Below are 23,066 nucleotides of genomic sequence, written 5' to 3' on the forward strand. Positions count from 1 at the left end.
CAGTCCTGAGCAATCGCTTATTTACTCTCTATCTCTGTAGATGTGCCTCTTCTGGACATTTCTTATCAATGGAATCATGTAATGTGTCCTTTGTGTCTGGCTTTATTTAATTGGCATAGTGTTTTCAAGCATCATCCGTGTTGTAGCACGTGTTGGTACCCCATTCCTTTTAGTGGCTGAATTTTCATCTGTTGTATAGGTACGCTGTGTTTTATTTATCCACTTACCAGCTGATGGACATCTGAATTGTTCCTGCTTTTTAGCTGTTATGAGAAATGCTGCTGTGAACATTCCTGTACAAGCTATGGGTGGAATGCGTCACTGTTCTTGGATATGTACCTCGGAGTGGAATTGCTGAATCTCATGGTAGCTCCGTTGCTCATTTTGAGAAACTGCCAGACTGGTTCCCAAAGCAGCTGCACCTTTTTTACATTCCAGCTAGCACTGCATGAGGGTTCTGATTTCTCCACATCCTCGCCCAGACTTGTTACCATCTGTCTTTTTGTTGTAACCATCCCAGGGGATGTGAAGTGTCGGTGCGTTGTGGTTTTGACATGCATTTCCCTAGTGACCTATGATATCGAGCATCTCTTTGTCATGTGCTTGGTGGCAATTCATATATATGTGTCTTGGGGGAGGGGTAAATGTCTATATCCTTTGCTATTTTTTTAATTATTTATCTTTTTATTATTGAGTTATCAGAGTTCTTTATATATGCTGGATACAAGTCCCTTATCGGGGTTAAGTATAAGGGATAAGTCCCTTATCAGATACATGGTTTGCAAATACTTTTTCCCGTTTTGTGGGTTGTCTTGTCAGTTTCATGACAGTATCGTTTGATGCACAAACGTTTTAATTCTGGACAGGTCCAACTTATCTATTTTTTTTCTTCTGTTGCCTGTGCTTTTGGTGTTGTATCTAAGATACCATTGCCATTAGGTCAGTAAGATCTATTTCTGTGTTGTATTCTAAGGATAGCCCTTACCCTTAGGCTTATGATCCATTTTCATTTGACTTTTGCGCAAGGTGTGAGGTAGGGGTCCAACTTCATCCTTCTGCATGTGGACACCCAGTCGTCTCAGCCCATTGTTGAAGAGACTGTTCTCTTTCTGTTGAATCATCTTGCTACCCTTGTTGGAAACCCACTGACTGCATGTAAGCGTTCGTTTCTGGACTCTGCATTCTGTTCCATCCACAGATTTGTCTGTCCTAAGGCAGAGTCACACTCTTTTGATTACTGCAGTTCTGTATTAAACTTTGAAGTAGGAAGTGCGAGTTGTCCCACTTCCTTCTTTTCTAGGATTGCTTTGGCTGTTTCCGGTCCTTTGACCTGTCAGAATGGCTAGAATCCAAAAGACAAGAAATAACAGGTGTTGGTGAGGATTTCCATGTCAATTTTAGAAGTTTTTCGATTTCTGCAAAACTGCAGCTGGGATTTTGACAGGATTACATTGAATTTAGAGTATCGACATATTAGCAGTCTGATCCATAAACATGGGATGTCTTTCTGTTTATTTGGATCTTGAATTTATTTCAACAATGTTTTGTAGTTTTCATTGTGCATGTTTTATACTTCCTTTGTTCAATATATTACTAAGGTTTTTTTCTTCTTTTTGATGCTATTATAGATAAATTCTTAATTTCCCTTCCAGTTTATTTATAGGATAAACTGTTCATAGAAATACAACTGATTTTTCTATGTTGATCTTGTGCCCTGCAATCTCACTGAATTTCTTTATTAGATCTAATAGGTTTTTAGTGGGTTCTTTAGAAGTTTCTGTATATAAGATTATGTCATTTGCAAATAGAGATAGTTTTACTTCTTCTTTTCCAATCTGGTTGCCTTTAATTTCTTTTTCTCAGCCTACTTGTCCTGGCTAGAACTTCCATATGATGTTGACTTGAAGTCTTGGTCCTGATAATAGGGGGAAATAGTTCATTCCTTCATCATTAAGCATGATGTTGGCTATGGGTAGTTCCTCAATGTTCTTGATCAGATTGAGGAAATTCTCTTCTACTCCTTGTCTGGTGTGTGTGTATGTGTGTTTTCAGGAAAGGATGTTGGCTATTGCCAGATTTCTTTTTTTGAGTCTTGAGGCAATCATACAGTTTGTTCTTTATCCTGTGAATACAGTTTGTTCTTTAGTCTGTTAATATGGCTTATTACATTGATTTTCAGATATTAAATCCTGCACTCCTGGGATAAATTTCATTTGGTCATGGTGTATAAACTTTTAATATGCTGTTAGATTTGGTTTGCTAGGATTTTGTTGAGGATTTTTGTGTCTATTTTCGTAAGGGATATTGGTCTGCAGTTTTTTCTTGCGGTACCTCTGTCTGGTTTATCAGGGTAATGCTAGCCTCATAGAATGAATTGGGAAATTTCTTTTTTCCTTTGTATTTTGGAAGAGTTCGTGAAGGAGAGGTGTTAATTTTTCTTTAAACGTTTGGTAGAATTCACCAATGGAGCCATCTGGGGTTGGGCTGTTATTTGTGGGAAGTTTTAAATCACTCATTTAATCTCTTTACTTATTATAGGTCTATTCTGATTTTCTGTATCTTATTAAGTCAGTTTTGGTAGTCTGTGTCTTTCTAGAAAATTGTCCATTTCCAGCACTCTTTGTTTTTTTTTTTTTTCATGTGGATTTGAATTAGTCTTTGGTATCACTTGCTTTCAGTCTGAATAATTTCCTTTAGTGTTTTCCTACGAGGCAGTCTGCTAGCCATGAATTCTCCTGTTTTCATTTGTGTGAGAATATTTCTATTTCACCTTCATTGTTGGCAGAATTGGTTATTCTTGGTTAACACCACTGCCTCTGACCTCCATTATTTCTGATTAAATGTCAGCTCTTGATTTTATTAGGCTTTCCTTATACATGATGAGTCTTTTTCCTCTTGCTGCTTTTGACTTTTTGTCTTTCACCAACTTGACTATCATGTGTCTGGGTATGGCTCTCTTTACATTTATTCTACTTGGAGTTTGTTAAATATCTTGGGTGTATAGGTTTTTTCCCCCATCAAATTTGAGTACCCATCATGTCTTTGAATATTTTCCTCTCCTTTTGGTCTTCTCTCCTCCCAGCACCTTTACTATGCATGTTGCCGTGAACTCAGTGGTCCTTCCATGTTTCTCAGAGGCTCTGTTCATTTTTATTTATTCTTTTTTCTCTCCACTCTTCAGATTACAGAATTGCTACCGATCTGTATTCAAGTTCATGGACTCTCACTTCTGTCAGCTCAGATCACTGCTGAGCCCTCGGTGAATTTACTACTTCAGTTTTTGTATTTTTCAACTCCAGAAGTTCTGTTCACATTTTTGTAGCACTTTCTACCTCTTTCCTGATGTTCTGTATTTGGTGCGACATTGTCCTTTCCCCTCCTTCCGTTCTTTAGACATGGTTCCCTTTTGTTCTTGGAGCTGTTGTGAAATCTGCCTGCTAAGTCCAACATCGGGGCCTCCTCAGAGGTAGTTTCCATCACCTGCTTACTAGCCCGGGTGCAGATCACACTTTCCTGTTTCTTTTCATGTCTCAGAAATTTTGGTAGAAACTGGACATTGTAGATAATACACTGAAGAGACTCAGACATTGATGCCCCTGCACCTTGTTGTCCTGTCATTTGCTTGTTTGCTTGTTTGCTTGTTTCTTTGTTTAGTGACTCTGCTGCACTGTTTCCATAAACTGTATTTGTTTATCCTGCATTGTGCAGCAGCTGATACTGCCCCACCTCCTCGGAGGTCACAGCCTTGGGCCTGTGTGTCATCACCCTGACCAGACAACCCCCCGAATCCCCCCTCGCCCCCCCCTCCCGGACAGTGGTATTAGCCAGGTTGTCTCTGTCTCCTTCTCTGATTTTCCCAGGAAACTTCTGGCTGTTCTGCCTCTACTGGTGTCACCCAGTTAGATTTCACTAGGTGCTAACTGGTTCCCGTGTGGTTTTGAGAATGCCCTCAAGTACGACTTGTCCACAGTATGACCCAGTGAAATTCTGAGCCTTTCACAAAAGCAGGATGTTGCCCATGTTTGAGCCTTACTCAGACCCCAGGAGGGCTCTTAGCTGTCTTGCCTTGGTTCTTTCTGTTATGCTGTTGGTGGTTTTACCATTTTACTTATTGCTATTAGCATCATGGAGCTCCTGGCCTCCTCTTAATTGCTCAACTCACTACTAAGATTTCTCTTGTTTTAGACAATGCCTGTAGGTATGAACTTCCCCATGCTCTGTTCCAAATAGAGTCAGTCCCCCTAGGGAGAGCTATGGAGCTGGCTGTTCTGCCTATCTCCCGGGAAGACCACTACACCACTGCGCTGGAATGAAGGCCAGGGTGGCCCACTTCTCCCAGAGTCACATCCTGGCCTACGAGTGGTCACTGGATGGGGATGGCAGCCCCTAATCTTCTTGGTTTTTTCTTTTTATAATGGGACCTCTGCCCTACAAACAATCTGGGAAAGGGGCTGTCAAGAGCCAGTATTCTTGGCCTGACCTCTCCGGGGTGTAGTCTTCACGCAGCAATGGGAGACCCAGTCCTCTTGGCCTCTACTGCCTGAAGTTGACTTTCTGCAACACAGAATTGTGAATTGGGAGGTGCCAGCTGCTTGCCTTTCCCAGGGTCAAACCATAGCCCCAGACTGGGAGCAGGGAGGATAGATAGCTCCATCTTCCAGGCCGTAAAGCTTCTGGCCCCTTGAGCTGGAGGGAAGGTATGGGCAAGGGTTGTGGCCTGAATGCCATAGACTTCCACTGTTCTTACCAAGATTTCATAGACATTCTTGAATCAATGTTTCTCCATCTGTTGTATAGAGTTTAGGACAATTTCCAGGTACTTTAAGTGGTTGTGTTTTTTTTTTTTTTAAGATTTTATTCATTCACTCGACAGAGATAAGAGACAGCCAGCGAGAGAGAGGGAACACAAGCAGGGGAGTGGGAGAGGAAGAAGCAGGCTCCCAGCAGAGGAGCCTGATGTGGGGCTCGATCCCATAATGCCGGGATCACGCCCTGAGCCGAAGGCAGACGCTCAACCGCTGTGCCACCCAGGCGCCCCTTAAGTGGTTGTTTTTTTAAAAATAATGCTCACCAGTATAGGTCCACTGTAGACGTTTCCACTTGCTGCCTGTTTTTGTAAATAAAGTTTTATCAGGACACAGCTATGTCTATTCACTGATGTGTTGTCTAGAGCTGCGTTCATGCTGTGGTGGCAGAGCTGAGTAGTTACAACTGAGACCACGTAGCCAAAATAGCCACCGGCCCTTACAGAGAAAGTTCGCCGAGGAATGGCAGCATTATCTTTCTGTTCTCAATATGGAAGACAGACCTACAAAATTGACATCCTGAAACCAGACAGCAGCCGGGGCTCCTGGAGTCCGTCCGACTCCTGTGCCTGTACCCGCAGGTCGGGGGTCATATGAAGAGGGGATGGGCGAGTACGTCGTCGGAATTGCAGGAAAAATTGTGGCAGTCAGTTCATTAGATAAACATCCTTGTTCTCTGCTTTTGGTTGTGTGTGGTATTGGTCCATTGTTAAATTTTTAACTTTTTGTGATGTCTTTTCTTTTTCTAAATCAGTATTCCATTTTAGATCTAAGGTAGTGTTTTACATGTTGTAATCGTCTTCCTAAAGTGGCCCTAGTTTGTGTAAGTGTCCTCCCCGTGGGGGGCTGGGGAGCAGTGCGACCAGATTCGAGCTGTAGGTCTGTGTTCCCTGAGCGCTGGTGTTGTGCTCACTGCATTCATGAATGTTTACCGTGTCAGCTTGTCACCCGACCTTCATTTCCATTGTATGTCCTTTAAACGTAAGCTGGTAGGTCCTGTATGTCTCTGGAGTCACTGGCCTGACCTGCTGGTTGCTTCTTTATGAACGTGCCCTGTGTAGGTACACCTGTGGCCTCACCCGGAGACATGGTGTAGGGTGTGGGGTGTGGGGCGGGCTCGGGCTGAGGGGACAGAGTGGGCTGGACAAGACGTGGAGGATGGTGGGTGGCCGGGGTGGCGGTCAAGGGGAACAAGGCAGGTCAGCACCTCACCGGGCCTCCTGATGGGGCTCTGAACTTCTAGGGGAACATGAGGTCCACTCTCCCAGTGCCTCCAGGGCCAAGCAGACATTAGGGGAACTGTAAGCTGAAGAGGATGGGGTGTCTGAGTGGCCCTGGAATGGTGGGTCATAGGAGTGACCTTCTGTCTTTCAGCACTGCTTCAAAGGACACTGCATCTGGCTGACGCCTGACATCCTCAAACGGGATGGCAACTGGGGTGCCTGGAGTCCGTTCGGCTCCTGCTCGCGCACCTGCGGCACAGGCGTGAAGTTCAGGACCCGCCAGTGTGACAACCCACAGTGAGTTGGCCCCACTGTTTCTCACCCTCCTGTGTGATAGCTGAGGTCCCCAAGGCCCCTCACAGGTCCCTCGCTGGCCGGCCTTATCCTGCAGGGCCCCCGTGGCTGTCCATCACTTCTGGAGAGGGTGTAGGGCAGGCAGCCTGGGTGCCTCGTCACCATCCCTGGGAGGAAGCAGAGACTCAGAGAGGGAAGGGTCTTGACTCAGGTCACACAGCCTACTGGGGCAGAGCCAGCCCTGGAGTGTTAGAAACCTCGTCCCCTGGGCCGCTGGCCTGGGGCCATTCCCCCAACCTGGCCTGCACCCTGCTCTAGACACCAACTTACTCTGCGCTTCTTGGTCAAGGGCATGGAAGACAGAAGGTGTAGCAGAGACAGGGAAATGGGGATAAGGAGGAGGGCCCTCTTGGGCTCCCGGATGCTGGAGGCTGAGCAGGAGAGCAGCTGTGTACAGTCAGGCGAGAGCCAGGGGCAGCGACATGCCATCCTGGGCGTGTATGGTTGAGGTCGCCCAGGGAGGGTGTCCCCGTGCTTGCCAGGCTCCCACTCCCAGCTGTGCTCCCCCTCCTGCCTCCCATGCAGGCCCCAAGCCCTGTGCTCTGCTGTCCTCCCCCAGGTTCCTTTTATGCCCCCCATTTCACCCCATCCTGTGACTATCTCTCAGGTCTGGCCCCCGCCAGTCCTGCACCTTGCCTCATGCAGTGCGCTGCCCATGGAAAGGGGGCCGTGCAGCCTGGGCCCCTGCAGCTCTGTGTGACTCAGGGCACATCAGTGAGCCCCCCAGGCCTCAGGTAGCCTACCTCATGGATTGATTGTGGGTGCAGGTACAGTCATGTGAGCGGGACCCCCCACAGATGACCTCTTACTCTGGTCTTCCACCTTCCCGGGGATGCCCCATGGCTGCAGGAAGACGTGTGGCTTTTGTCATTCTTTCTTTGGCCTGTTTGATGTTTTAAAGATCTTGGTTCACAGGAAAATACAAAAATATCTGGACTTTCACATCAAAAAAAAGAGAATCCTATTTCCAGCTTCCAGATTGGGCATCCCTGCAACACCAGGCCCAAATACAGGCTGGTGGATGATGAACAACTCAGGCCACCCCCTTCATGGGGCAGCCCAACCCAGCTGTCTTCACTCACCACCTCCATCCACCTGGACCCCCTCGATATTTGGGTTGGGGCCCTAAGCCCTAAGCCTGAGTCCTAAGCTCATCACCCTGCCTTGGGTCCCACCACAGCCTCAGGAGTATTGGGTATGACTTTATGTGCATGTGTGTTTTTCTGGAGGAGCAGGTTTCCAGTTTCATATCAACTTCTCAAAGGAGCTTGTGACCCCAAAACTTAAGCCTTGCAGGTCTCTGAGGCCCTTCCAGACGGGCTGGGCTCTGACCTCTGCAGCAGTTCCCATGCCCCACTTGGCTAGGCCCTGAACCGGCCCCCAGGGAGCCAGAGGGGGTCAGAAGTCTCAGCTCTGGGGAGAGAGGTCGAGTCCACATCAGTCGGGAAGGGACCCATGCCCCGGGGTCCAGCAGTGGGAAAGCCCAAACCTCAGGGGGCACCTGTGCTTGGGGCCAGTTGCCCCAGATAATGCCTGGAGAATTCTCCCCCTGCTTCTGACCAGTTCCTACCCGAGGGCTCCAGGCCCCATCCTGGTCAGGTGCAGAGTACCCCGTCCCGGCTCCTTTCAAGCAGCCCTGGGGCTATTATACCTGCCTCAGGATGAGATACGAGATTGACAAGATAGGACGTTAGAACTACAGAGGCTCTGGGGTGCTGGGTGAGGACCGCCAGGGCTCCCATCCCACAGCACGGCACCTGGCCTGCAGCAAGCCTCAGGACCTGTACTTAATCTCTGCTGCCCCTTCATGTGCCGATAGAGTGACTTGGTCCAGGCTTCACAGTCAAGAGAGCAGATCTGGCCCGGCCCCCCTGGCGTCCAAACCCTGAAGCCTGGTGCCTGACTCTGGGTGCTTCAGGTCTGGAGCACTCATCTCCAGGCCAGGCTTGAGGTTGGGGAGACGGGCCCCGTGTTCTTCTGTCCTTCTTCACCTGTGTGCTCCACGGAGTTTTTACTCCTCCGGCTGCCCCAGCCTCCTTGGTGGCAGCAAGAGACCAGCGCAACCGAGACAAGAGCTGTCTGTTCACACGAGCCATCAGGCCCAGGATCGGCGCTCCCTCTACATCAGTGCTGGTCAGACAGCGCTGTCAGGGAGCCATGACAACTGTTTCCACCAGCATCAGTGGGCGACCTGGGCAGCTGCGAGGCCCAGAGCATTTCAGAGCTCCTGGGCTCCATGCAGCCTCTGTGTCAGCAACCTAGGCAGGCCCCACGCACCTGCCCTTCCGTGCATCCTCCCCGGGGGTGACCACCGTATCGCACGCTGTCCCGCAAGCTGTGGCTCCCTGCGCTCGTCTGTCTGCGGCCTTTCCCGCAGCATGGGGGCCAGCATGGAGATGCTGTGCAGTTCCCAGCTGCCCCTGCTCACTAGCCCGGGCTCCCCCTGTGTCCTTCGCTCTCCCCACTCTGTGACAGCAAAACCACAGGCGGTCTCGTCTCCGGCTCTGCACTTGGTCTTCCTTGCCCACCTCCCCTGAATTCTCCAGCTCACTTTCTATTTTGGAGTTTGCGTGGCTCTCCGTTGGAACCAGTGCGCCTCCTTCCTGCTGCTTCCCACACCTGCATACTGTCCTGGGGACGCCCTGGTCAGGTTGTCATCCCCGTGACCCCATGGGTGGTAGCCCTGGTGTAAATCTCAGAGCTGCTCCTTCTTTTCATCCACCCCATCCAACACGGAGGCCTCCTGCTGCTTTCTCCGCAGATTTCTTGTATCACTTTTTCCCACCGCCTTCCCTCAAGAACACGGCCCTGGGGGAGGGGCCTCGTGGAAACCAGCCCTGTTGCTTGTCCGCTCTGCTGTGCCACATGCAGTCGCACTGACCACCCCTGTCACGTGGGCACAGCGTGACCCTTGCCCAAGTCTCCGGTGGGGCCCCAGGCTCTGCTTGGCGCTGCCATGCTGGGCAAATGGCGACACTGAGGCCCCAGCGCCTCCCGGGGTGCAGTCCTGCTGTGCCCACCGCCCCGCCTGCCAGAGGGACTTGCCGACCCACCACTGGCGCCTTTTCTGGCCTTTGCTGCGGGGCTAGTGCTTTGTGGATGAGAGCTGTTCTCAGCGAAGTGAGGAAATTAGGGAAACTCAGCCCAGGTCCCTGAGGTGGGGGGAAGCCAGGAAACAGAGTGTCTGCTGCGTTCCTGACCCTTGCTGGGAACTTGTGCGGTGGGATTCTGCTGGTTTGGAATTGTTGAGTCCCCACCATGGGTCAGGCACGGGACCAGGCCCAGATGTAGAGGAGACTCCCCCACCTCCTCCATCTTGGGATTTATGTCCCAGGAAAGGCAGAGTCTTAACAGCCAGGCACAGCCCACTGTTGGTTCAGTCACAGCGACAGGAGCTGGGGGCGGGGTGCATGGGGGCCCAGCTGATGCTGCCGTCCCACAGGGGTCCCAGAGGGAGGGATTACCAGCCCCTCTATACTTAATGGGTGGTGGGGGATTGCCCGGGGCCTGCAGCTAAGACAGGACAGGTCAGGGCTGGGTCCCTTCATTCTGCACAGCTGCATCCCCATGCCTGAGATGCAGGAATCCCCACAATCCCACAAGTGGCACCCCACATGCTGGCCTCTTCCTGGCGGCACCAAGCCGCAAGGCCTTCCCCTTTCTCCTGCAGCCCGGCCAATGGGGGCCGCACCTGCTCAGGCCTTGGCTACGATTTCCAGCTCTGCAACTCCCAGGACTGTCCTGACTCCCTGGCTGACTTCCGCGAGGAGCAATGCCGGCAGTGGGACCTGTACTTTGAGCACGGTGACGCCCAGCACCACTGGCTGCCCCACGAGCACCGGGACGGTGAGCCCCCCGGGATGGAGTGGGGCGGGTGCTCAGCAGCCGTGCCCAGGCTGTGGGCAGGCTGGGGCTGTCAGCAGGGCCCACCCGGGCTGGTGTTGCTATAGGGCCCAGTCCCAGAACTTTAAACATACCGTTCCTGCCCCTTCCAGCACTGGGCAGGGGCGGGCCACCAGACACAGGCCTGCTGTGCTGTCTCCATCACCCATGTGCGTTACAGCAGCCAAGCACCTGCCACACACCCAGCCTGTGCGGTTCTGGGAGTGGGTGGCAGAGCAGACAGGGTCTCCATCTCAGAGGGGGGCTGCAGTCTGCAGGGAAAGGCTGTCAGAGCCTCTGGGATCTGTGCCAACATCAGCCTGGCTCTGTTGGGAAAAGCTCTTTCTAAATCCAATAGCCTAGGGTCAAAGTCCCCAAGGGGGTTGTAGTCACCTGCCCCCTTTTGCTTTCTGTCCCAGGCCCAGGGCAGGCATGTGGCAGGGCAAGGGGGCGAGTGTATCCCATGAAGAGTCTGGCGAGAACTTTTCTCTTGCATGGTGCTTCTCTTGAGCAAGCTTGGGGAGAAAGCCAGCCGTGCAGCTGGCCCTCCTTGCCGACACCCTGCCGCTTCCCTTCCAGCCAAGGAGAGGTGCCACCTCTACTGCGAGTCCAAGGAGACCGGCGAGGTGGTGTCCATGAAGCGAATGGTGCACGATGGGACGCGCTGCTCTTATAAGGACGCCTTCAGCCTCTGTGTGCGCGGGGAGTGCAGGGTGAGTGCTCGGGCGGGGGGGGGGGGCGCTCAGGGGCGTGCCCCCCCCCCAGGGTGTCGGCTTCCTGGGGTTGCTGGGCGGCCTCATGGCCTCACAGAAGCTGAGCATGCAAAGTGTCGGAATCAGTGCCTGGAGCAGGGCAGGCATGATCACTTCCCTGTGCCAAGGGTTCTCGGACTGGAGTGCGTTTAGGGCCCCCGGGGAGCTTGAGGGCCCCACCTCAGAGGTTCTGATTCTGTAGCTCCAGGCTGGGCCTGGGAGTGTGAATTTTACATGCTTCCCGGGTGATTCTGTCGCACGTGGTTCACAGGCGACCCGCAGCAAAGTGCTGCCACGTCCTTGCACTCCGCTGGGCCCCGGACAGCTCGTTCTCGATCAGGGGGGCCCACCATGGGTCTCGTTGGTTCGGCTGTTTGTAGAAATGCCCTGCTGTGTTTTCCATCACTATTGCGTCTTCGGCTTCAATCTCAGGCTGTCGCAAGAAACAAGGGTGGGATAAGCTTGGCATACAATCATGGCGTGTGCACAGGCCTGCCCTCTGTCAGGCTCCCTAGAAACAGCTGGAGGGGCCCCTAGAGTCTGAGGAGGCAGGACTGATTGTAGGACCATAGAGGCTGACTTACGTCTTGTTTTCCTGAGAGACGGCATCTTCGGGAGGTCTCGGGCAGAAAACCTGGCAGATTGCTGCAGGCGCCCCCGAGAAAGAGGGTGAGGCCAGGAGAGTGAGGAGGTGGGGTGCGGGGCTGCCAGACTTGTGCTCAGGGCTTCTGTCCGCTCACAGAAGAGGGTGGCCCACAGCCCACAGCAAAGGAGCTCCTCCAGACGCAGCGGCAGAGGCCGGGGGGGCGCTGAGTCTAGCAGGGAGGCCAGGCTGCACAGTCTGCTCAGGGGTTGAAACCACATACTGAGGACAAAGATAGCACCGTTGCCTTTGTTCCTGTGGTATTTTAATTTATGAAGGTGACTGAGTGATGACCCAGAGAGGTCAATGCCATTGAAGGAAGAGTGGGTTACTTAGGTTTCCCAAGGGAAGGGCTCACCTCGCTATGCAGGGCCCCGTGGGGAAAAACCAGGTTTGGATGGGGGGAGAAAAGGAGTGGGGGGCAGAGCTTTTATGGGGGTTCCCTCGGGAAAGGCAGGCCAGGCACAGGAAACAGCTGAGGACAGGCGAGTATGAACAATGCAGGCGGGCTCCTGGCTGGAGGGGAGGCCCTGGCTTCCTGGTATCTGGTCTGGGGATGATTCCGAGCAGGGGAAGGATCAGCTCATGCATGAGACGCAAAAAAGGGGGTGATGGGGGAATGTTGGTTTACATATGAAACGTGCTCCCAGACCGGCCCTTTGCTGCCCCCAAGAGCAGGCATGAGGGAGGGGCAGCCTGTCCCTGGCCAGCAAGTTCTTTAAGATGTCAAAACATCATAAGACACAGGGTGGCCCAGTCGGTTGAGCATCTGATTCGATTTCAGCTCGGGTCACGGTCTCGGGGTTGTGGGATTGAGCTCCACGTCGGGCTCTGCATTCAGCCAGGAGTCTGCTTGGGGATTCTCTCTCTCCCCTGCCCCTCCCCCTGCTCGTGCGCACACACTCTCTGTCTCTCTAAAATAAATTAAAAAAATAAAATCTTTTAAAAACAAAACAGAACATTGTAAGACACAGAAAATTTTAGAACAATGACCAGCACAAGCCGTGAGCGTGGGAAACATTTAGTAATAGAAGCTGCTTTAAACGGCAGCTCTGATGTGGTCGTGAACATAACAGAGAAGCCAGAGTACTCATTCACCGTCTCGGGGGCCAGAGCTTCGCTCCCACCATTGACAGTCGAGAAACAGATGAAGCATTTCATTAATTAATGGTGATTTTGAAGGAACAACAGCAAGATGAGAGATTTTTTGCATCATTGGAAAATAGAAATGTTTACGTTTATATGTGGTCATAATGCAGAAGTTCTAAAGCAAAGGAGACAGAAAGGTTGGGGCCGCACCGAAGATGTGAGCAGTAGTTAAGACAAGGTACCAAGTCCTCACAATGCCTGGGGATGAGCAGCCCGTCTTGTAAAAGAATCTCATGCTGGGCCAAAAATCATGTCCAAGTGGATGCTGTCAATTAGGGAATATCAAAACACAACACCTCAGGAAGGTTAAGGGTGAAATGACAGCAGAAGATGCGTCAGGAGACCAGAGATGCACGTGTGCGCACGCCCACAGAGCAGGGAATGAAAAGAACATCAAGAATTAAATGAGGCCGAGGGGATAAAGGGCACAGTCCCCTGGCCTGAGAAAGTAATAGTGTGCTGTCAATATGTCATCCGAAAATTGCAATGAGAAAGGCGGAGATTAAAAGAAGCTAGCATCTGTCCTGATCTGAGGGCTTGCCCGCAGGATTTCATAACAGATGGGAGGGAGGGAAGCAGCACCTCGTTGCCTGTGGGCCCCTCCCCAAGGGACAGGGAGCCCACCACCTCCACCAGTGTCTCCCCCCCCCCCGGGATTGAATCTGAGCAGAGTCCAGCTGCCAGCCCTCTCTGGCCGTGGCCTCCGCGGGCAGCAGCCACGCAGAGCCACTTGGGGACACGAGCCCTCCCCACCTGAGCTCTCAACCCCAATAGGACCGCAAGCGAGATTTGAGGCCCACGCGAGGACCCTGGTTTTCATTAACCTTTCTACTCAGTTAACGTCTGAGGAGCACGCTCCCCCTCGTTCAGACCACTGAGTGTTAAAACAGTATCTCCTGAAGGTCCGTAGACACTTGCCCGGGTTGGAGGCTCCCCGAGCCGGGGACGGTGCTTGCCTGTGCCTGGCAGTCACGCCACCCGATGAGCTGCCCAGCAGCTGCCCAGACGAAACCGCTCCTCTCCAGGGCAGGCAAGGTCCTGTCCGCCGTGCTTATTAGACATACCTTGATTTCAGAAAAAGGAAAAGGATACAAAAAATGTGTCTGAGAAGTAAGGAAAAAGGGTGACAGGCTATTTTAATATCTCTGGCGTTCTGACAGATCAGGCAGTTAATTTATTCTGTTTTCCTTTTTGCTCACCTTCTGTGACTCTCAGAACAAAGTCTCCATTGGAGCAAGTGTCTTGAAATGCAGCCTGTTGCTTCGTTTTCCCTCTGTCCAGATATCCTCCAGCTGAATTTCTAATTAGTGTTTTGGGGTGTACATGGGCTGCAAGCCTTTCTAGAAAGAGCACATGAACCAGTGAAGAGGTTCTAGATTAGAGCTGGTTCTCACTTAAGGTGCATGATCTGGCGTGGACTTCGAAGTCCGGGAGTCCGGGAGAGCGCCTTCCAGATGCTGCTTTGCTCCCTGGCACCAGCACACACCTGCCTTGGCTCCCACCTGCCTCAACGGCTCTGAGGCTTTTTGCTTCTGGTTTATTCTGTCTGGAACTGAGCATGAATCCCCCTCAGGTGAAAGGCTGGAGCAGCCCTTCTCCCCGGGAGTGTAACTGTCCTGGCCTGAAAGGGAGTCCCCCCCCCACCCCACATCACCTCCAGCCTTCCCGAGGAAGGGAGCCTGTGACGGCGAGCACCATCTCCTCTCGCCTGCAGCAACAGCCCCCGCACACTGGGCTGCTCTGACACCATGTCGCAAACATGGAAACAAACTCAAGAGTTTGAGCAGTGCGCCCCCTGAGACCACACACCTAGAAACAGAAGGTGTGCACATTCGGCTCAGGGTTCTGCACCTTTAAGGACTGATGTTTCGTTTGGTCTTCTTTTTTCCCTGGTAGATCACGCTGTCTTCCCTGGCTAATTTTCCCCTCGGGAATCATTAAAATAAACATCAGCATGTCCATTTCATTGATTGTGTTTCACCCTGCTCGCTTCCAAAAATGATTCAAAGAGCTTATGATTACACATAGATGGGTAAGACCAAAGATCATCAACATCTATCTATACCTTCGAACATGATTCACGAACCACTCCTCTGTAGCCCTTTCATGGTGCAGAGCCCCTGCCCTCAAAGGGCCTTGTAAGACAAATGTCAGAAGTCAAAGAGCAGAGGGAAAAGTGGGTTTCTCTAGAGGTAGGTGGTTGGGATTACCATGAAGGGGAAATTTGGCTCTGAGCTTCCTGGTAGGCTGGGCAAAAAGGGAAACCCATGACACTCTGGCGCACTTTAGGACAGGCAGAGGGAGCTGACCAGCTCAGAGGCTGGGCTGTCTTCCTTGGCGGAGCTAGGACAGAGTGGCCTCACATGACATGCTCAGGGCTGTTGTCCTGCAAGAGCTCCTTCCGTGGAGTTTCCCTGGCCCTGGGGAATGGTGTGCTTCCAGAGCTATGGAGAGGAGAGGAACCTGAACTTATTACTACCTGCACCAGGTGGCTCAGGGCAAGGGAGCATCCCCGCTCGGTGTGGAATAATTTTGACACTGGAGTGGGCGATATTGAGAGGATTTGTTGAACGAATGGAGGCCCAGTTGTTCTCACCGATTCTTGTCACCTCCTGCGCAGACACCCTGGAGACAGACTAAAGGGGGCATTGCATTCTTGGGGTGTGCGGGCCTGAGCTTTGGGCGGGAGCCCCAGATGGGCTGCACTGCGTCGCCCCCTGGGAGAAGGGGAGAGGCCAGGTCTGATTCACAGCCATGGGGACAGAGACGTCCATGCAGAGGGTAGCTCGCCAGGCCAGGACAATCTCGGCAGGTGGCCCCCGTCAGGCTGTGCAGAGCCCTGCGAGGTCACACTGTCCAGATGAGCAGAGGAGGGGCAGCAGTGGCTGGTCCATGGGTGGGCACACAGGGTTTGTCTTGCTCCAAAGCCCTGTCTCCTTCTCCTGCATCAGGAACTGCGAAGGGAGGCGTGGGCAGAGGAAACAGATGGCAGGGCCCTGAGGCATAGATCAGGCCAGGGCTCACATGGAGAGGGCTCTCCAGTACACACTGCACCCTGTCTCCCTGCAGAAGGTGGGCTGCGACGGAGTGATCGGCTCCAGCAAGCAGGAGGACAAGTGCGGCGTGTGTGGAGGGGACAACACCCACTGCAAAGTGGTCAAGGGCACATTCACACGCTCCCCCAAGAAGCTCGGTGAGTGAGCCCCTCCCTCTGGCCCCTGGTGCCTGATTGTCTGCCACCCGGCGGGATTGGGGAGGGGGTGGCCTTGATGTGGAAGAAGGATCGTAAGTCAGGTATAGCCTAAGCCAGGGTGAATGCAGAACGGGGAAGCCAGGTCTTGGGGGTCAGGGCAGAGAATGCCAACCTACAGGTGCACAAGGCAGATCTCAGTCTTTATTTGAGGCTGGGGCCTGCATAGGGCACCCCTCCCTTGCCTTCCAGAGCTGCCCAGCTGGCCTCTGGGTCCATTGCTCCCGGCTCCTGCCCCAGCTGGCTGTCAGGAGCACTGCCCTGGGCTGCTAAGCACGACTGTGGAGCCGCCGATGGGGCTGGGGAACTGGGGGTCCCCGGCCGACTTGAGCTCTGGAAAAACAGCTCTCTGGGTGAGCCTGCAGTGTCTATACCGCTGTCTGAAATGGGGAGAAGCCACTTTGGTTTGCCTCTTAGAAGAGGGCCATCACCATGTCTCAGAGCTGGCACCAGGGTGCGGGAGCCCAGGGGTCTTCAGTTTGCAGATTAAGTGGCTAAGGTCCAGGAGGTCAAGCAGTTCACTGAGGGCCTCCCTCCCAGACATGGCATCTTAGCTTCAAGCCCAGGTGTGGCCCCAGGGTCGTCCCGAGGGTTCCTGCCACATTTCCAAGGGAAAAGGCCCAGGGAGCACCTGGGATTTGAAGAGGAGCAGAAGGGCTTTGGCCTGCTGGGACACACTGCCTTTCCTGTCGGCCTTTGTTCGGGTGGGCGGTCAAAGCCCACGAAACGTGGAGCCCTCTGGAACAGCCTTCGAGGGCGAGACCCCTCCATGCATTGCCCGCATCCCAGCAGCCTCTTCTGACTCATTTGGCTTTGTTTCCCCACATCCCAACAAAGGTTACATCAAGATGTTTGAGATCCCAGCAGGAGCCAGACACCTGCTTATCCAGGAGGCAGACAGCACCAGCCACCACCTGGGTGAGTCTCTGAAGCGCAGCAGGTCTGGGGGTGGCTAGAGAGCCCAGGGGTCAGAGGTCAGGCTGGGAGGCCCAGCCGCAGCTCCATCTCCCTTGTCCCTGGCTCAGCCCACGGGGATCTTTCCTGGGGTCACCTCCTGGTGGAAAGGCTCCTCTGGCAGCAGCTGGGGAGGGACATGTGTCTAAAGCATGCCATACTCCCAGCCCACAGAATGGTGACTGCCTACCCCCTCCTCCATCTCAAGGCCAGGGGGGATGGCCCCCCTACCCACTGGAAGGCAGGCAGAGTCCTGGGCAGCAGCCACCACACCAACGAGAAGGCGCCTGGGCTGGCCTGCGGATGGGGTCACAACCTGTATTTGCATATTTCCAATTAGTTTAATTTTAAACTCAAGAGATTCTACCTGGAAATAGGGCTTTCTGGCATCTCTTGCAAATGTGGATGTTCATAAAACTCTGAGTGACCTTGCCTGCCCGTGGGACCGTGCCCTCCGAGATTCCCATGACCCCTTGCAGCCTTCACCCATCCTCACCTCCACCCCCTGAAGGCACCTGGTCCTGCCTCCTGGGTGGTCGTGGGCTCAAGTCCAAAGTAATGCTGGGGGTCACTGGGGAGATCCTGGAAAGTCCCTTCTCCCAGTTTGGGCCCCACCCACCTTCCTCCTCATGCCCTGGAGACTGGACTGGGTCAGGGGCTCCCAAAGTGCCACTGTCGGGCACCTCCACTGACACACAGCAAACACCCCACTCTGTTTTAATGCACATTTTTCTTTCTTCCCTATTTTAAGAGAAAACTTTATATTGCTACCCAAAATGCAAAACCAGTACCACTTGCCTTAAGTGGAAAGTAAATCTAAAGTTGATTCCTGGAGGGAAAGACACTTCTATCTACACAGTTTCCTGCTACAGGCTCCAGGTCTGGGGCCTGATCTCTCTGCTTAAGAGGAGCCAAGGTGGGTGGCCAGTTGAGGGCCTGCAGGCCCCTGCTGAGGCTTCCTTTGTGGCATGGACCAAGCACTACCGGAGACCTGTGCAGGGACCAACTTCCTCCTTCTGTGATCCCTGTCTGGGGCCCTCCTAAAATCTTCCAGCAGGCCCCCAGTAGCTGCCATCCACACTGTGGGAAGCTTGGGGCTTCCTGACCACCTGGTTCTTGGCTCAGACACCTGCATATCCTGGGGTATTCCCTGTGGCCCATGCTACCCCCTGGTCAAGCCAGGCCTCTGACCATGTGTGGGGACCTCACAGGGCACCAGGTTGGGGTGAAGAGACTCTGCTTTTCAGCTGGACGTATGCCCACCCGATGGCAGGAAGCCTCACCCCAGCCGTGTGCCCAGGGGGCGGGGGGGGGTGCAGGAGAGAGTGGCTCTGATTAGATTGCAGGGAGGTGGCCCCGACAGCGGCTGCGTGAAGCCCTTGCACCCCCAACGCCTGTGGGGGCAGATCCAGGAAAAGGTCCTGGGAAGTGTAGCTCCGCCGAGCAGCAGAGGGCCAGGCTGGTTCCCACGCGATCTGGGCCGTCCCTGGCACAGACGGGTCCCTGGCAGAGGGTGGCTGGGACAGACAGGAGGATCTGCTCCCTACCTCTCCCCTCACCAGTCCTGTGGACCCTGCCAGCCTCTTTCCCAACGTGCCCGGCTCCTGCCCCTGAGTGATCATGGCGGGGGGGCTGTCTTCTGCCGTTCTCAGCCGTCAAGAACCTGGAGACAGGCAAGTTCATTTTAAATGAAGAGAATGACGTGGATCCCAATTCCAAAACCTTCATTGCTATGGGTGTGGAGTGGGAGTACCGGGATGAGGACGGCCGGGAGACACTGCAGACCATGGGCCCACTTCACGGAACCATCACCGTGCTGGTAAGTGTTGGCAGGGGCCAGGCCTGCCTGGGATGGAGATGGAGGAGGTGCCTGGGGACGCTGGGGACGCTGGGTCCTTCGGGCCCCTCTTGGAACAGCTCCCCTGGCCTGCCCTTTGGACCAAGGTCTCCATCTATGTCAGACATGGAGCCTTGAGACATGAGAATCTGGGCTCTGCCTTGGGCCCCGGGAGACCGCAGTCAAACTCTCCCCTCTAAGGGTTTCAGTTTCCCCTTCCAAATGGCATTCACGGCCACCTTTCATCATGTCTGCTCACGTCTGCCATCCCATCCAAATCTTGCAGTGCCCCAGGAGTGATTGGTGGGGTTCAGGAGGTTAGACTCCCAGACCCAGGTCACATGGGACTTTGTCCCTAAGCGGGGCTAGACCCCAACTCTCCTGCATCCAAGACCCGCTCCTGGTGATGAGAATCCAGAGGGGGTTTGATTTTCTTTTCCTTTCTTTTTTTTTTTTTTTCAAGATTTTATTTTTAAGTAATCTCTACACCCAACGTGGGGCTCGAACTCACAGCCCCAAGATCAAGAATCACCCGCTCCACTAACAGAGCCAGCCACGTGCCCTGGGGTCTTGATTTTCTAATCGTTTTTTGAAAGTTAATTTCAGTTGCATAAGTAAAATGTTTTATTTGGGAAAAATTTAAAACACTCCAGATAAGGCTCAGGGGCCTTTAACTCCTCCTCGAAGGCGAGTGCCCGTGGCTGGGTTTGGGCACCTGAGCCCGGGGATACCAGGGCGGGCCGCTGTGGCATGGGTGTGTGTGATGCACGTGCGCCCCTCTGCTCAGTTCACCTGCAGGGACCTCACCCCCGGAAGTGCCCTCGGTGACCTGGCTGTGGCAGCGCAGACGCAGCCGGGCCTCGGCGGCTGCTGTCTCCATACTGGCAAATTCACCTGCTTGCCGAAGCGAGTTAGTAATCCCTGTGTCTCTGCTGGTGGTGATTCCACAGCCATTCCCAGACCGCGGGCAGAGCAACAAGAGATCTGAGTCGTCCCCGCGGAGGCGGAACGGGGGGCCGCTCTGCTCCTCATTCAGTCCTGTGCTGAAAACCAGGGTCCTTTTCCCCGTGCGTGTGGGGCTGCACTTTCCACAGTTTTGTGCCACCTGGGGGGATGGTTTCGCCGTTCGGAGTGGCCCCAGGCGTAGCGTCGAGTGCTGTCGGGTGTTCCGAGCACAAGCGTGGGTGGTGTGCCCATCAGTGTGCTGGCCCATTCATTTGGGCCGGAGTTTCAGTGCAGCGGCCGTGAGGTCAGCGTGAACGAGTCAGCCGCATAAACCAAGGTGGCCTCGAGCAGAAACACACATAAAATAAGTCTATGTATTGACAGTGGATGAAAGTATCCTGACCAGAGGCTGGCAGGACCCTCGCCCCATGCTCCCCCACCAGCCGTGGTGCAGGATCAGCGAATTCAGAGCTTTCGGGCACTTTCTAGAACATAACGACGGCACAGAAAGAGAACCGTCTGCACGTGGGCTGGGGCATGTGTTTCTAAACTGGCCGCCGAGGGCGGGTGGACAGTGGGGCAGACGCGTTCACAACCATCCCCGGGCGCAGGTCATCCCACAGGGAGACGCCCGGATCTCGCTGACTTACAAGTACATGATCCACGAGGACTCACTCAACGTGGACGGCAACAACGTCCTGGAGGACGACTCTGTGAGCTACGAGTGGGCCCTCAAGAAGTGGACTCCGTGCTCCAAGCCCTGCGGTGGAGGTGAGGGGCCTTCTCAGAGCTGGAGGGGACTTCTGGGCAAAGGGCTTCCTGAGCCCACAGTGCCCTGCTGACTGCCTGGCCTGCGGGATGCGCCTAGTACGAGAAGACTGGCCCCAGAGGCAGGAGGCCAAGGCAGTGACCCACCTGGTAGGGGGCAGAGGGCGGGAAGGAAGGGGGTGCTCGGGTCAGCGGGCCAAAGGCAGCCAGAAGGGCACGTGGGGCATAGGTGTCACCAGCATGCAGCTGCATCGGTGTGGGAGGGAGGGGCTGGCCTGGCGGGAGGTTGGTGTGAGGACGGCTTGGGTGGATTGTGCCTCACGAGGCAGGTACAGGAGGGACTCAGGCCGTGCTGGAGACCCGGAGAGGGGCTCCCTCTGTGGGGGTCCTTCCCCGCGTTCATTCAGAAGGGCCTCCTGACCCTCCTGGGGCAGGGCTTCCTGCAGAGGTGTCCCACCTGCCCTGGACCTCAAAGAGGCCACAGTTGGGTGGGACATACAGGTGGACAGGAAGATGCTGGTCCGCCACATGTGGTCACTGCTTCTGGGGGGCAGGACAAGCCAAGAGGCAGGAGCAGGTAGCCAGGACAGGCTCCCTCAGAGGTCCCACACCTAGAGGACAGAGAGGATTTTGCCAAAGTGGAGGAGACCCATCCTGTGGCCCAGGCGGGTAGACAGCTCCTTCTGCGGGGCTCCCACCGGGGTGGATGGCTCCCAACCCTCCCTTGAGCCGTCCTGCCCCCCTGGATTTCAGCAGCACGTGCTGCTGACTCTCCCTCCTCTGTATCTCTTGGACCTATCTGCTGTTCCGTCTTCCCCGTCCTGACACCATCCTTGCTCCCCAGCTGGCCCTTGTGTGTCTGCTCTCACCCCCAGAGTGCCTTCTTAAAGGTCCCTTTCTGGCACTGGTGGCATGGTTTTAGCAGCTCCCTCTACTCCTGCGATAAAAACGAAATTCTCTTCATGGTCTCTGTGGTCTGGGAAGCTTGCTGACCTCTCCCACTGCATCAGTGCCCCCACCCCTTGCCCACCAGGCCCTGGCCACACTGGCCTTAGCTGCTTTTCCTGGACATGCCGTGCTCCCGCCTCAGGGCCTTTGCACAGGCTGTCTCCTCCCTGGGAGCCACGATACTGCCTTCCCACTAAACCAGAGTCCCTCTGTTCTCTGCTTTCTGGGACATCTCCAGACACCCAGGTTAGATCAGGCTGTCCGGCCACATTGTCTCCCGTCTCACCCACTAGCCTGGGGTTTAGAGACCTTGGAGTTGTTGACACACTGGGCTCTAGGATTCTCTCTGTAATTCTCGTGGGGGCTGTCTTGTGGATTATAGGATGCTGAGCAGCATCCCCGGCTTCTACCTGCTAGATGCAGGCACCCCCCAACCCTGAGTTGTGACAACTAAGTGTCCCAGATATTGCCCGATGTCAGAATTGCCCCCAGTTGAGAACAGCTGCCTGAGACTGTGGTGGGAGGAGCCTTGCAGGCCACGTTTCTGTGTTAAGCCACCTCCTGGCTCATCGCAGGGCCTCAGTGCAGGTTAATTCAAGGTGGAGTACGTGGCTGAGCGATGGAGAGGAAATAGAGCCCTCCCTCCTGCCCCAGGAAGCCAGCTGAGGGCCCAGGGAACAAGGTGGCCACTCTTCCCAGCCTCCCACCTCACTGGGCCTGGGGTGCTGGGTGGACACGAGGCTGGTCATCTCTAAGGCCCGGCCCTGGCACACTGCCCCCCCTCCCATCAGAAGGCTGGGGAGAAAAGGGCTGAAGCTGCCCATGGAGCTGCTTCTCCATGCCCCCTGGAGGGGCCACACTGCCCCATGAGCCCCCTCAAGCTCTCGTCTTTAGGCTCCCAGTTCACCAAGTATGGCTGCCGCCGGAGGCTGGACCACAAGATGGTACACCGAGGCTTCTGCGACGCCCTCACAAAGCCCAAAGCCATCCGCCGAGCTTGCAACACACAGGAGTGCTCCCAGCCAGTGTGAGTGCCCGGGGCTGCCCGGCTCCTCCACCCCTAGCCCGGGGTCCCGAAAGACAGGAGAAGGCAGACCCCCAGGGCTCGTGGAGAGGCAGGTGTGGGGTGTAGGCTCTGAGCAGCTCTGGGCCTTACATCCCCTGCCACGTTTGGTGGGTTCTTTCTCCCTCAGCACGTGTCATGGAGTCTAAGACCCCGCAGGCTTTGTGGTGCAGCCCTGCTTCGCACCTGCTGCACTGAGACAGTCATGTGCATCTTAGAGATGATGACATGTGCTAATGCCCAGATGGGGAAACTGAGGCTCAGAGGGGCCCGGCCTGCTTCAGGTTCTGTAGTAAATGTTCCCCAGGCCGCTCACTGTGGCAGCTGCAGCCTTGACCCTCTGGCACAGGGCTGTGGCAGGGCTGTGTTTTGGGGCCCAGATTCCTTTTGCAGGGCCCTGAGGGGAGAGGGTGGTTGGTACATAGACCTGTGGGGGCTGAGTGGGGATGGGTGCTGAGGGAGTCCACCCTGCTGCCCTGAAGGGTCTGTGACG

At 54.4% G+C, this 23,066-nt stretch overlaps 1 protein-coding gene across 1 annotated transcript in view; it reads left to right on the forward strand.

Annotated features, from left to right (window-relative positions):
• ADAMTS2 (ADAM metallopeptidase with thrombospondin type 1 motif 2) overlaps positions 1-23,066 on the forward strand; it is a 224,622-nt gene that overhangs the window by 188,997 nt on the left and 12,559 nt on the right. The window contains exons 11-18 of the mRNA XM_026507732.4: positions 6,180-6,325; positions 10,053-10,228; positions 10,844-10,977; positions 15,878-16,001; positions 16,896-16,976; positions 18,665-18,831; positions 20,406-20,565; positions 22,405-22,537. Coding sequence (XP_026363517.2) covers positions 6,180-6,325; positions 10,053-10,228; positions 10,844-10,977; positions 15,878-16,001; positions 16,896-16,976; positions 18,665-18,831; positions 20,406-20,565; positions 22,405-22,537 — 1,121 coding nt within the window. The remainder of the gene's footprint in view (positions 1-6,179; positions 6,326-10,052; positions 10,229-10,843; positions 10,978-15,877; positions 16,002-16,895; positions 16,977-18,664; positions 18,832-20,405; positions 20,566-22,404; positions 22,538-23,066) is intronic.

The sequence above is a fragment of the Ursus arctos genome, unplaced genomic scaffold (genome assembly GCF_023065955.2).
Source record: "Ursus arctos isolate Adak ecotype North America unplaced genomic scaffold, UrsArc2.0 scaffold_5, whole genome shotgun sequence".
Classification (NCBI taxonomy): domain Eukaryota; kingdom Metazoa; phylum Chordata; class Mammalia; order Carnivora; family Ursidae; genus Ursus; species Ursus arctos.